This window comes from Syngnathoides biaculeatus, chromosome 23, assembly GCF_019802595.1.
Source record: "Syngnathoides biaculeatus isolate LvHL_M chromosome 23, ASM1980259v1, whole genome shotgun sequence".
Lineage (NCBI taxonomy): Eukaryota > Metazoa > Chordata > Actinopteri > Syngnathiformes > Syngnathidae > Syngnathoides > Syngnathoides biaculeatus.
The window spans coordinates 16,480,326-16,493,506 of NC_084662.1; the positions used below are offsets into that span (position 1 = coordinate 16,480,326).

Below are 13,181 nucleotides of genomic sequence, written 5' to 3' on the forward strand. Positions count from 1 at the left end.
AATTCAGTTGTGAGAAGAGATGAGCGATGACAATTTTTGACAGCGTTTTGTCCTCAGAGCTGCGCTGAAATGTTCCAAGAATGTTGTTGAAAATGTAACAAAAGTAAAATTACGATATTGCATGTATAATGTCGTAATATTGCAAGATAAAAGTTCTGATGTCACTAACATTCAGGCAGCATACTACTGTAATTATTTTATGTGGGAAAGTGTTATGTTCCAAAAATATATTTGTCTAATTACAAGAGATATGAGGGGGGGATCTAAACATTACAAGCATATAGTCAAATTTTAATACAAATAATGTAATATCACAAGGGAAAAACCTACAACAGTATTTTAATTTAGTTATTATTTACAGGAGACAAAAAAGTTCTGAGTAGTCAGACTATTACATGTAAAATATTGGAAAATTAACAGATTGAAGAAGTTGTAATACTAGTTTGAAAAAAGGTATGGATATTGATTTTTTTGGGGGAAAAAAAAAGGTAAGAAAACTGTAATTTAATAATAAATGTTAATGAAGTTTAATTTCCGATTTAAAAAATGTACATTTTGTACTTAAATTACATAAAGGAGTCACCACTGGACTCATACAGTATATGATATCAATTAATAAGAGTTTAAGAGTTGCATCATGACGCTGAAATGTTCGCGTCATGAGCCCCGCCCCCTGCCCCTTCTCCGCCCCGCCCCCTCCCACGGTGAGTATATAAAAGTGACGCAACCCGGAGCTGCTCAATCTTCCACGCGCCCCGGCCGGCTCCTCTCCACAAGGCGCTTCGGACGCGGTTCGGACGCTCTTCGGACGCACTTCGGACTCACTTCGGACGTTCGGCACCTCGTCTCCGCCTTCGTCGCCGGTGGGTGAGCCTCCGGCGTCATCTTTCTCATTCCGACGTTCCGCTCGTTCGTTTGTTTGTTTGTTGCACTTTTTTGGGCTCCTCTTGCGTGTTGGCACGTTTCCGCCGTCACGTTTTCGACTTTGAAGCATAAAGCCGACGACGATAGAGAAACGGCTCAAAAAAAAATATATATATATATATATATATATATATATAATATATATATATATACGACTAATAGTAATCACAAGGACATTTGAGAGAACTACTGCAACTTTTTTTTTTTTGCGTTTTATTTGCGTAATACCGGATTTAACTTATTTTTCCATCAAGGAAAATGATGAGGGCTGTCGTACACAATTTTTCTTAAAATTTTGTTTTGAAATATATACACATATATCATTTGTAACGTTACATATATGGAATGTTGTGCGTTTTCAGGAACTTCACTTTGGAACACGAATGTAACCTTAAATTCACATTTGGTGGTTCTTTACATCAGTCGAACTTTGACATTTTTTTAAATTGAAGTTAAATCATTATTCTAAATAATTGAAACTACTAATTCAGCGGTTCTCCGACTTTTGACGATATTATAAAATAGAGCAGCCTCGTAGGCCTATGTGTTTATCAAAAACAAGATTATTGACTAAAACACTATACAGTACTTCAAATAAAATATATTCCATATTGCTGTTGTCGGGCAGAAACCTGGGCAAGCTTCACTTTTCAGGAAACTCCCTTCATTTAAATAAAAATTGTACCTCCAAAATAGACTCATGATTAATAATCTCTCTTTGATCTCTCACTTTTGTCATCTGATCTACGTTTCAAAGTCAAAAACATGTTTTGTACCAGTTATTATGTACTACTACTGGGTATCCCTGGCGGACGATTGATTAATTTGTCAATAATACTAATGTATACATTATTAATAAGGCTTTTAGGTGAAATGGAAAAAAAATACATTCTGGCGCCATTTTAACAATCAAAGGAATTTTCGGGCTGTTCCCAGGATGATGCTGCAAAACTCTCGCCCGACGTTGGCCGACATCAGCTGCTCGGCGCTGGTCCCGCGTTTGTCTCCGCCGGGCTCGCTGTCGCTGGACGACTTGAGCCACCTGACGCCCAGCGCCAACGACGACCTGGGCCTCGCCGTCCGGGCCGAGAGGCTCGGCGCCGACGTCAGCTCGGACGGCGCCAGCTCCTGCTCGGACCTCGGCACCGGAGGGAAGACACAGGTGAGGTCCGATTTACAAAGAGCGGCCTTTTTATTTTGTTTAAAATCTTTTTTTTTTTTTTTTTTTTTTTTTGAGCAATTACACATGTACAACGATTTTTCATATCAATAATTTGCGACTTTTCCACCAGCTGTCGCAGACCGAATTCGAAAGGAGGAAGCGACGGAGGGAGAACAACAAGGCCGCCGCCGCCAAATGCCGCAAAAAGAAGAAGGACAGGACGGAATATTTGCTGCAAGTACGTTTTCACCTCAACGTTGCCCACTTCCTCTTTTCTCGGGAAAATTTGGACACGTGACGCAAGATGAAAAAAATATATATATATATTTTGCAGCCTTGATGCACATACCTCTGGTCAAATCTGTGTGTTTATTTTTTTTTTTTTTCTGGCTGCAAATAACAAATATTTTAATCATCTTTTTTTATTTTTTTTTTTTCAACAAACATTTTTCAATTTCCATCCCTTTATTGAAACGGATTATTACAAATTGTGCAGAAAATAGATTAATGATCAGTTACCGTGTATGACACACAATCAACATCGATTAGTCATAGACAATCTAGTAATTGACAACTATTTTGAGAATGATCTTGTCCAAATCTTTGGAATTTCGGTCATCCTCCATAGAAGGAGACTGATTGTCTTCTGTGTTGAATCAAAATAAAAACAGGAAACATCTGCTTTTATTTTTGGAAAACAATCCAGGAACTGCATCCTAATCAAATTTATGATGTCAATTCACAGTTAACTAACTGCCACGTAGATGCTACAGTATAATCCTTACAAAAGTTAGCTTGCTTAATGCTAACACGTAATATGAGATGCCATAGATGGGCTAGTGAATCTAGCACCGACGTTGCCGGAGACAGTAATCTTCAAACAATGCAGCAGATTGAGCATACAACAACACGAATATGTTTTCATTTTTGTTTTACACTGAATCGGGAACACGTTCTCAGCACTTGAAGTGAACTTTTCCCACATTTTGCGCCGGCAGGAGTCGGAGAAGCTGGAGAGCGTCAACGTCAACCTGAAGGCTCAGATCAAAGCTCTGAACCAGCAGAAGCAGCACCTGTCCTACATGCTCAACCAGCACCGGCCCACCTGCATCGTCCGGGCCCAGAACGGACGAACCCCCGACGAGGACACCAACCTCTTCGTGCGCCACCTACAGGAGAGCCAGGGCGCCATCTGCGCCCAGACCGCCATCTTTGCCCTCCAAGACGGCGCCGGCTCCATCTTCGACGCCCCGGAACTGGACCCCGCAGGCGGGCTCCTGAGCCTGGACCACGTCCAGTGTTCGGTTTCCATGTGACGGGACGCCGCACTGCTGAATTCTGTGAATTTTGACGGTTTTTTTGTTTTGTTTAACTTTCCATGGGTATTTATGGGACTTCATCAGGAATTTATGAATCGAATGTCGTCTCTTTATAGGGAAATTTTTTTACATAATCCTGATTAAAAGAACCCGATTGCATGCAACTACGGTGGTACCGCAGTCTGCGAGGTGCCAGACAAATTGAGGTACGAGCCTGTTAGCGGAAGCCCATGAGGGCATGGAGAGCTAAATGTTGCCGGGTCACGTATAAAATATAATAATTATATATATTGATTCCCAGAAAATAAATTCAGGCATCATAGCAGGAAAAAAATTTAAGTACACTCCTTCAGCACCTCAATTCCCATGGAAAGTTTCCCCATTTAAAAAAAAAAAAAAAAAGAAAACATTCAAAATTATTCATCCCAACCTCCATCCATCTTGCCATGGAAAATTCTAGAAGCGCCACAAGAAATGAAATATTTATCTACGAGGTACTGAGGGTCTTCAGTGCTGCTAAGTGAGGCAAATGGTGGCCCCGCCCCCCAACCCCTCACCCAACAATCCAAAGCTGCTGATTGGACGAATTCAACGGCATCACAAACTTGACTTTCAATTGTTATTGGTATGGTTTTGATGCCTTTTTTTTTTTTTTTTTTTAAGTTATGTAGTGCCGTGTCCACTAAATGGCACTTTTGACTGTTGTACCACTACTTCCTGTTCAGCGATGCACAAAGAAGCTGAACGGGAATTAATTTTTTTAATTGTTTATTATTTAAAAACAAACGGTTAACTCTCAATACCGTCTGCTACTGAAAATGCTGCTAATTGCTAGTTGTAGCCACTCAGGACCTTACAAGTCGCGTCCCGAGTGTGTCGCAACGATTCCGACACCGCAAAACTCGACGCAAGTGATGTTGTCATTCTAATGTACGAGCTAAACGGCTACATGTTGGTGTGTGTGTGTAAAATATGTCTACATTTCTATATTCATGTGTGTGTGTTTATGGGTGTCACCTCACAAGTTTTGTGTGTGTGTGTGTGTGTGTGTGTGTGTGTGTGTGTGTGGTAAAGCTACACAAATGTTATTTTATACTCATTACTTTTACACGTTTGGTCATGTGACCGTTAGAGCTTTGAGCCAAAATGTTCAACATATAGCAGGTCAGAGACCAGCATGTTCATGTTCTGTTTTTTTGTTTGTTTTTTAAACTTTGGTTAATAAAATGTTCTATGACAAGCCCGCGGAAACTTGTTCCTGGAAGTGTGCCATTTTGCTTTGAGCCGCTCAAAAGTGCCAGAGGCCCGTTTGACTTAGTAACATGAAATTTGGTGGACAGGTCTAACGCCAACTCAAAGAACCTGAACCGGATAACGTCATGTCGTTATCCAAGCTGCTTATCCTCACAGGGGTTCTGAGGAAAGCTGGAGCCTATCCCAGCTAGCTTCGGGGGAAACCCTGGACTGGTTGCTAGTCAGTCACAAGGCAGATACTGACACCATCACTGAGCGGGAATCAATCCCACGCTGCCCGCACCAAAGGTAGGGGTGTGTGCCACTGCACCATCAGTGACTCCGGATGACATAAATTGAGCAAAATTGTTATTAAAAGAATAATCACCAATGGTCGCTGATCTGACTTGCAACGGGGTTGAGGAAGTATCCCTTGAAAGACTCGCACAACTTGTTAGTGCGGCAAAACAGACTTGCGCGACCTCCCACCCGGGAATCTCGGTTAAGAGCTATTTCCTACCCCAGGCCTTCTATTTTTAACATTATTAACGTATCCACTTCCTCTGGAAAATGTACCTTCAACTTTTAAGACCGCCATCATTAGAGCCCATTTTAATTTAAAGCTGTAACCTGGACCATAATGGGCTTAACCCAGTGTTAATTCTTCCCTTTATAACCCCAAATTCTTGAAAAGAATCGTGACACAAAAGCTTAACAAAACCGTTGATCATAATATATCACTTTGGTTGCCTGGAAATATGAGTCAGTATTAAAGGTTGAGCAACTTCCTGGTTTAGAGGTTCTCTCTGAAAGAGGACACAATGTGTAATCCACAACAATGTGACCGGCGAGTATTGTAACGTTACCTGCGGGATCCCGCAGGGATTGGAACTCGTCCCTGAATTGTTGGGCGTTTGAATGGTTCAAATTTGATTGAAGACTTTTTGCCGACTGTAGACTAGCAATTTTCATCTCAAACTTTTGTCTTCCTTTTTGTTCAAATATTAACAGGCCGCAATTAGCACGTGGTTAAAGGACACACACACACGTACTTAGTCATTCTCTCAGAACAATGATGCAAGTCTTGTCACAAATGGCGGTAAGACGCCTGAAGCAACTTCCCTGTCACAAGTTCAGCCTTAGCAGCAGCAAGTCGAGCTTTGCAAGTTAGCCGACGTGTAGAGCGGGCTGACGCAAAAAAAAAAAAAAAATTTAGGAAGTTGAGTTGGAGTGCATTGTAAAAATAGAAAACGGTAAAAAGTTCACCAAAGAGGCTGTCGTCACGTTAGCGTGAACGGGCGGCCACCGTTGGAAAGAAATCGAATTACATTCAATACGTAGGAAAACGTTTGGACTCACATGAATCAACAAGACTTTCATGAGGTTAGCACATGCTACGATTCTAGAACGTTCTAGAACCATTGATCACTTTATCAATTGTTCGCAGGTGCTTCAAGGCTCTTTTATCCCGTTAGCACAAGCAGGCCCCCGATATTAAAACTCCTCCTTCTGAACCAATATTAATCAAAATAAAGGTGAGCATCGCACTGTGTACTGTATAATAATCATAGAAGCTGTTTTGGTTTGGACTCAACAATGAAAGCAGGCGAAATAAGTTCCTGTCAAAGTTTTCTGGTCGCCTTTTTAGCCGTGCGGACTTCTGTTGCCAAAACATTTTTTCATGTATTTTTTTAATTTCAAATGCAAAGCATCAATCCAATGTTGTTGAGTCCATCATATCATAAATTGTTAGATGACTGAAAACACTGGTTCGAATTTATAAATAGGTGTTTAGTTTCCTTAAAGTTTTTTTTATGTAAAAATGTAATTTTAGTGGTTGTAAAGCATCCATTTTCATTTTTTAAAATTAAAAACACGATACATTTGTCGACTCATCATTTTGTGAGTATTTGTCGACCTCTCGTGGCGTTTTAGTGAACTTATAAAATCTGAAATAGCGCGTTTGTAAAAGTGGACGACTTGCACATTATGACATTTCGACGACGGTGATACATCTTTTTTTAAACTTGCTTGTGAAAAGAATGAAGAAGTATTAAACATCTCTATTCCTTGATGATTTACTTTATTTCTTTTACATGACTTTTTGTAGCTGACTCACTAAAAGCAATTTTAATGGTTCAGTGACTGTGTTCATTAATTACACCAAAGTCCAAAATACAAATACAGACTCACACATTTTAGACTTAATATATGCTTTTAAATTTCATCATACTTGCCTCTCAGTTGTGATTTTACATAATGTGTTCCTATTCAAATTTTTTTAAATGACGAATTTCGGTGTTTTGAATTAGTATGTTAGTCAATAGTCTAAAGAAGGCATCAGGTTGTGTTATTGTAACGTGACGTACAAAGCATGTTTTAAATGCTTTTTAAATTGATTAAATACATTTATTGTGCCATGTTTTTTTCCTCCGCCTCTTGAATTTTTTTTTTTTTTTTTACAATATAGGTTATAGATTACGGGCGGGCCAGTGGCTCTGCAGGAAAGTGTTGTTTTCACAGTTCTGAGGACCGGGGTTCAAATCCCGGCTCGCCTGTGTGGAGTTTGCATGTTCTTCCCGTGCCTGCGTGGGTTTTCTCCGGGCACTCCGGTTTTCTCCCACATCCCCCCAAAAAAACATGTAACATAAATTGGACACTCTAAATTGCCCCTAGGTGTGATTGTTTGTGACAGTCTCAATATGCCCTGCGATTGGCTGGCGACCAGTTCAGGGTGTACCCCGCCTCCCGCCCGATGATGGCTGGGAAAGGCTCGACCACTCCCCGCAGCCCTCGTGAGGATAAGCAGCAAGGGAAATGGACAGATGGAGGTTATAGATCACATTGATGGAAAAAGATTTGAGATGTCTTAGTCTTCACAATAATTGAATACTTTACATCCAGTGTATACATTATTAAAGTCACACTGTATACATTATTTTAGTCAAATCATTTTACATACACATTTATTTTTATTATATTTGCCACTTTAAAAACCTTAAAGTTCAGCAGAGAGCACCGCTATGACGTTGGCTAAACATTTATTTCCATTTCCTTTTTGACTTTTTTCCCCACGTATCCCGCCGAGGCGAGAGGGTCGTCGGCGCCTCGCCGGAAGGACTCCAGCCTCGACGCCTCGCCGCTCCGGGTCACGTTCGGCGGGCGGGGCGGAGCTTCTTCCGATCGGGTGCCGCCAAACACCTCCCGATGCACCTCTTCCGACGCCCGATTGGGTTTCACGTTGATCAGCTCATGTAAGAGCCTGGCCTGATTCTGCAGCGCGTGGATGGACTGCAAGAAACGCACATCATTATCCTCTGCGTCATCTTTTTTTACGAGTTCATGCATTAACTATTCGTCGGACTAATGTTATCATTTGCGAATGTATGCAACGTACTGAATCCGCAATAAATGAACTGCTGTATAGCAAGTGATTACTGCATATGTAGAATTATACCTTGATGACTTCTGTAGCATGTTTCGCCAATCCAGATGTGCGATCTGACAGGTCCTTCATCAAGTTCTCTGATCGCATGACACAAATTCGAAAAATTAAAAACGGAACTTCCCAGTTATCATAAAGATCTGCTGATACACTGTGATTCCAGCAGGGGGAGGCAAAGTATCTAAAGTCTCACTTGGGTCACATTCGTTGGAGTTTGTGTGAATGATTACCTGTTTGAGCATCTGTGAGCATCAGTTGAGATTTGACTGGTTTTTCATAGAAGTCCTAAAGAATATGACACAAGCTGAGCGTTTACATAATTCATACAATGTTCCTAACACGCACACTCACTGAATATTTTTTTGCACGTTTGTTAATGTATGCTTCAAGAAGGCCAAGAAAACGGATGGGTGGATTTTGAACAGTATTAGGTGGATTTGCACGCCAGTAAATTCATCAGTCTTGCGTTGCACTCACCAGAAGCTGCCTCTCAGCTTTGAGGGACCGCAACGCAAAGCGTAAGATTTTCGGGGGGAATGCGCGTCGCTTACACGCCGTCTCCACGATTGCATCGTCCAGCGTCTTCTCCAGACGGGCCAACTTGTCCTCCTCTGAAGGGACGGCAGAGATCATTTAGCTTGCTTTACAGATGGAGGTTGCCATACTATGCGGGTAACATTAAGGGATGGGTCACCGTCGTCATTTGGGGCGTCGTCCCACGTCTGTCCATTCACCAACACGTTCGCTTGAACGGCAGCCTCAAAGTCCTGCGTGCGAAAGAGTGCGGAACATTAATAATAAAACTCGAGTTATCAGAATCTTCCCGGCAGTTTTAATTTACAATCGGAATGTAAAAACCTGGCGGGGTTTTTTTCTTTATTTTTTTTAGGATGTGTGAGGAGTTAGTCAGTCGCTTCTATAAACTTACAGTTTGCAGCTCCTCAAGTAAAATTCCTTTCGTTTTCTCCGGAACGCCCGTTTGTCCGTCCAGTGCTTTTTTAAAAATCACTTTGTACTGATTCATCTGTTCGATAGCTTGTTTTTTAGACGTCAGCCGCACTCTGAAGTCTTCGTTTATCTCACGAGCGAGCGTATACGTTCGAGCTTGCGCGTCCATTTTTACCGCCATGATTTGTTTTGAAAAGTCTTCCTCTTTCCGGGTTGCACCGCTTCTGAAGCTTCCTGTAGAAACAAGTGCTGGACGCAATGGTTCCAGGACTCGAGTAACTACAAAAAAATATTGAATTTGATTTTGGTTTGTTTTTACTAAAGTATAACGGATATTCCTTTAAAAAATACATCAATATTGTCGTCCTCATTCACATTAACATCATCACTGAGTCTTCAGATCGTGACATACTTGGTCTTTGTCCGCTGCTTAAGAATTTACCAAGTGTGAAATGATAATTCAAGTTTTTGTTGCGACAGGGACAAAAGGGGGATTAAAATGGCGGAGATGAGTGTGGAGTGGAGCTTTGGTACTTCGTCGGTTGTGAGGCCCCTGGAGGGGAGCAAAGGCGTGTTTGTTTTTCGTTGAGGCCATCTTTCATTTGACATGAAATGAAGAAGCGAATCGTGCTGTGTCTCGTCGTGAGAGCTGAGAAAAATGTGGTGAAAACTCGCCTTTCGCCTCGGTTACCTCTCAAACCACAGGTAGCAAAAGTACTTATACCCAGTGTTAAAAAAAAAACAACAACAACAAAAACCATTGGTATAAGTCAAAGTACGGATTTCACTCCTTCACTTAAATAGGATTACAAAAGTAGACTGAAACGTGCTTAAGCGGAAAAAAAGTCAAGATACAAGTATAGTGACAAGGAAAACAACTCACTTCAATAACAAGTAGCAAAGACGGAGAACAATTATCCAAAAAAGACACTTCAAACTGTTTACTGCCCTATTAAACCTAAATCAAAGAAAAATACATCTTGCGTATTGAAAGCAACCTCAGTGCTTCGACTTGGAAAATGTCCGCTCAGGTTCATGCAACATGGTTCTTTGACTGTCAGCATCGTACAGTGAACAGTTGACATGAAAATAACGGAAGTGTCTTGTAAATAAATGTTGATGTACTCTTGTCTTCAGTCATCTTGAGGCTCAACTCTTTCTTGCTTCCATGGAGTCATTTTTTTGCACCGATGAGGCCAAGACGTGACGACCTGTCAATGCGGACCGACACTTGTATTGTAAGTGACTCAGTAAGATGAAGTAAGAGTCAATTTGTGCAGAGGATAAAAAATATATGCCTGCAATCATTGTTATATTGTCTGTCTATGCGTGTTGCTGTACCATTTGTGTTGTAATATCAGCCAAAGAGCAACATCTATTTCCAAAAACTCACTTGGATCTGGAAGCACCACTGTTTGGACAAAAGTACTCCATCCATCCATTTTCTTCGCCGCTTATCCTCAAAAGGATCGCGGGGAGTGCTGGAATCTATTCCAGGTGTCAACGGGCAGGAGGTGGGATACACCCTGAACTGATTGCCAGCCAATCGCAGGGCACATGGGGACAGACAACAGCCGCCCTCACAATCACACCTAGGGGCAATTTAGAGTGCCCAATCAATGTTGCAAGTTTTTGGGATGTGGGAAGAAACCGGAGTGCCCGGAGAAAACCCACGCAGGCACGGGGAGAACATGCAAAGTCCACACAGGCGGGGCCGGGATCGATCCCCGGTCCTCAGAATTGTGAGGCCAACGCCTTACCAGCTGACCCAAAAGTACTCCCTCTGAAACATTTAGATCGGGGGTCTCAAACTGGCGGCCCGCGGGCCATTTGCAGCCCCCAAGATGATATTTTGTGACCCTCACCTTATTATGAAAGTTAAATGATCGTCCGGCCCTGAAGTTTGGGTTGAATTAAAAATGAGGATTTGGACTAAGTCAATAAATCCATCCATCCATTTTCTTACCCGCTCATCCTCATGAACCAGAATGCCCGGAGAAAACCAATGTAGGCACGGGGAGAACATGCAAAGTGCACACAGGCGGGGTTGGGATTGAATCCAGGTCCTCAGAACTGTGAGTCCAAAGCTTTCCACCTGCACCACCATGCCGCCGAGGTCAATAAATGAACTGCCAAGTTCTTAATACAGAACAGGTTGTGCAACTACAGGCTGGCAAAAGTTTGTGGAACATGTTTGGACATAGTTCCGTTTATGTTGTACGAATGATTCTTTTTAATGAATGTTTTGAAGCTAGTTTGCCCACAGGAGAAGTAAAGCAAATACCAGAACGCGGGAAAAAAACAAAGACAAACTTGTTTTGAATGTCACTATCACTTTCTGAAAGTGAAGGAGTACAAATTGGTTCAAATTGTGTTGTGGCGAAAACCTCATTTGTAAAATTTTATTGTAAGCCCATATGGCTCAGCCCTGATTACACATAAAGAAAAATGCACGCGCACCGCAAACACATCATAACAGCCATGTGACTTTGAGCAGAGTAATCAGATTACAATTGTTCAAACTCGGACACATATACAGTACGCACGTACGGAGCGAGGGGAGGAATGTGGCTTAGTGTCATGTTGTTGTAAAGGATCAGCTTAGCGGCGGCGTGAACGCGGGCGGCCATGCTGAGGAAGGGTTTGTGTGCCAGAGGTCAGCGGGCGCCGTTCTGGTGCGAGGGGTCGCCGGTGCTCCACGGCAGCTGGCAATCATCTGGAGGAGACCACGCGATTAACGCTTTAATAAAAAAACTCGCCCGACGTCAGGCAGATTTCTTACTTTGCTAACCTGGGTAACTTTTCACAGTGGACACAAATGATAGCTAGCTAGATAGATAGATAGATACCCCACGACCCTCATGAGGATAAGTGGCAAAAGAAAATAGATAGAGCAGCACTCACAGCTTTCTTCAAAATGGCGTCTCTCTGGGAGGCGGTCGGGCCGCGGTGGGTCGCCCCTACCGGGCGCCTCTCGTCGCGGCCCACCGGCCATGGCGGCAAGGAGCGCCGGGCTGGACCTCAGGTGCGCCCTGTAGTGTTTCCTCTCGACTCTCTCCCAGGCACAGCGGGCGTTGGATTCCACCCGACACCACGTCTCCCGGTGCCGGTCGATGTCCCGTGGCGTCTTCGCCATGTCGCACATGTTTGTTTTGTGGAGGACGCGCGTGTGCGTATGTGTGGGAAATGCACGGGTTGCCTCGGCAGCGAGAAACATGAGGAGCTCCACTCCAAAGACCTTTTCTTGGGAGCAATGGCGCGCACTGGCCAATAGAAAAGAAGTCGACTTTTGCGAACAAATGAATGCTGATACAATTAATCAATTGAGCTGAACATTGCCAAATATATTGTGGCCATCAACATTTTGCGCAAAAGCAGCCATTTGTCTACATTGGAAGAAGAACAATCTTTTCTCAACTTGTGGTCTTATCTGCTCCAAGATAATCAGGATTAGCGCATTACAGCTAACGACGGCGGCATATGGACGAGCTACTGTTTGTGATTGACAGCGTCGTTTTACAATGGGTCATTTCTGCACAAGACGATATTATGATTTATGAAATGTCTCCATTGTGTGATTCCATTTGGATTCAGGCACTGACTGTGCAGGAAATAAGATGTACACTGACTGCAGGCCGCATTATTTGGCCTACAAATATACGGTGATGCCTTCAAATACGAGGAACTCGTGAATAAAAAAATCCAAAATATGAATTTGTCCCAAAAAAAGGTTTCAAGCAGTTAATTGGAATGGATGTGTAACACCTTCTAGGATGTTATTATATTAGATCGATTTAAAAATCAGTGAGACTGGGAAAAAAAAAAAAAAGGCAACCGTGATATGGAGAGGGATAATGATTTGTTAAAATAGTTCATATCTTTCTAGATGAAGAATCCGCTTTAAGTGGACCATCACTTGACCAAACCGGGTAAATAAATTTGTCACGAGGGTGGACCCAAATGCACGACTCAAGAGACAAGCAGACAGTGCAGAGGAAACCTTTATTCTGTCCAAGGTCTGGGATCAGGCAGACAGTCCAAACAATCAGAAGTAATAGTACGGCTGGCTTACGAGGGTGGTCAGTGGACAGGCGTTGGTCGGTCCACGGAGAGCAGAAGTCAGGCAAACAGAAGTGCGGGAACGAGGCAT

At 42.6% G+C, this 13,181-nt stretch overlaps 2 protein-coding genes across 2 annotated transcripts; one reads left to right on the plus strand and one right to left on the minus strand.

Annotated features, from left to right (window-relative positions):
* The first annotated feature begins 733 nt into the window (after positions 1–733).
* Positions 734–4,370, plus strand: atf3 (activating transcription factor 3). The gene is made up of 4 exons (XM_061812953.1): positions 734–863; positions 1,861–2,086; positions 2,217–2,324; positions 3,085–4,370. Exons 2-4 carry the CDS (start codon positions 1,862–1,864, stop codon positions 3,400–3,402), a joined length of 651 nt encoding a protein of 216 aa, XP_061668937.1. The 5' UTR covers positions 734–863; position 1,861; the 3' UTR covers positions 3,403–4,370.
* A 3,217-nt stretch (positions 4,371–7,587) lies between these two features.
* Positions 7,588–9,283, minus strand: nsl1 (NSL1 component of MIS12 kinetochore complex). Its single transcript, XM_061812358.1, has 6 exons — positions 9,012–9,283; positions 8,778–8,850; positions 8,561–8,694; positions 8,314–8,368; positions 8,096–8,163; positions 7,588–7,929 (listed from the first exon to the last, which is right to left on the minus strand). The coding sequence occupies exons 1-6, from the start codon at positions 9,210–9,212 to the stop codon at positions 7,672–7,674; spliced, it is 789 nt and encodes a 262-aa protein (XP_061668342.1). The 5' UTR covers positions 9,213–9,283; the 3' UTR covers positions 7,588–7,671.
* Between the last annotated feature and the right edge of the window lie 3,898 nt (positions 9,284–13,181).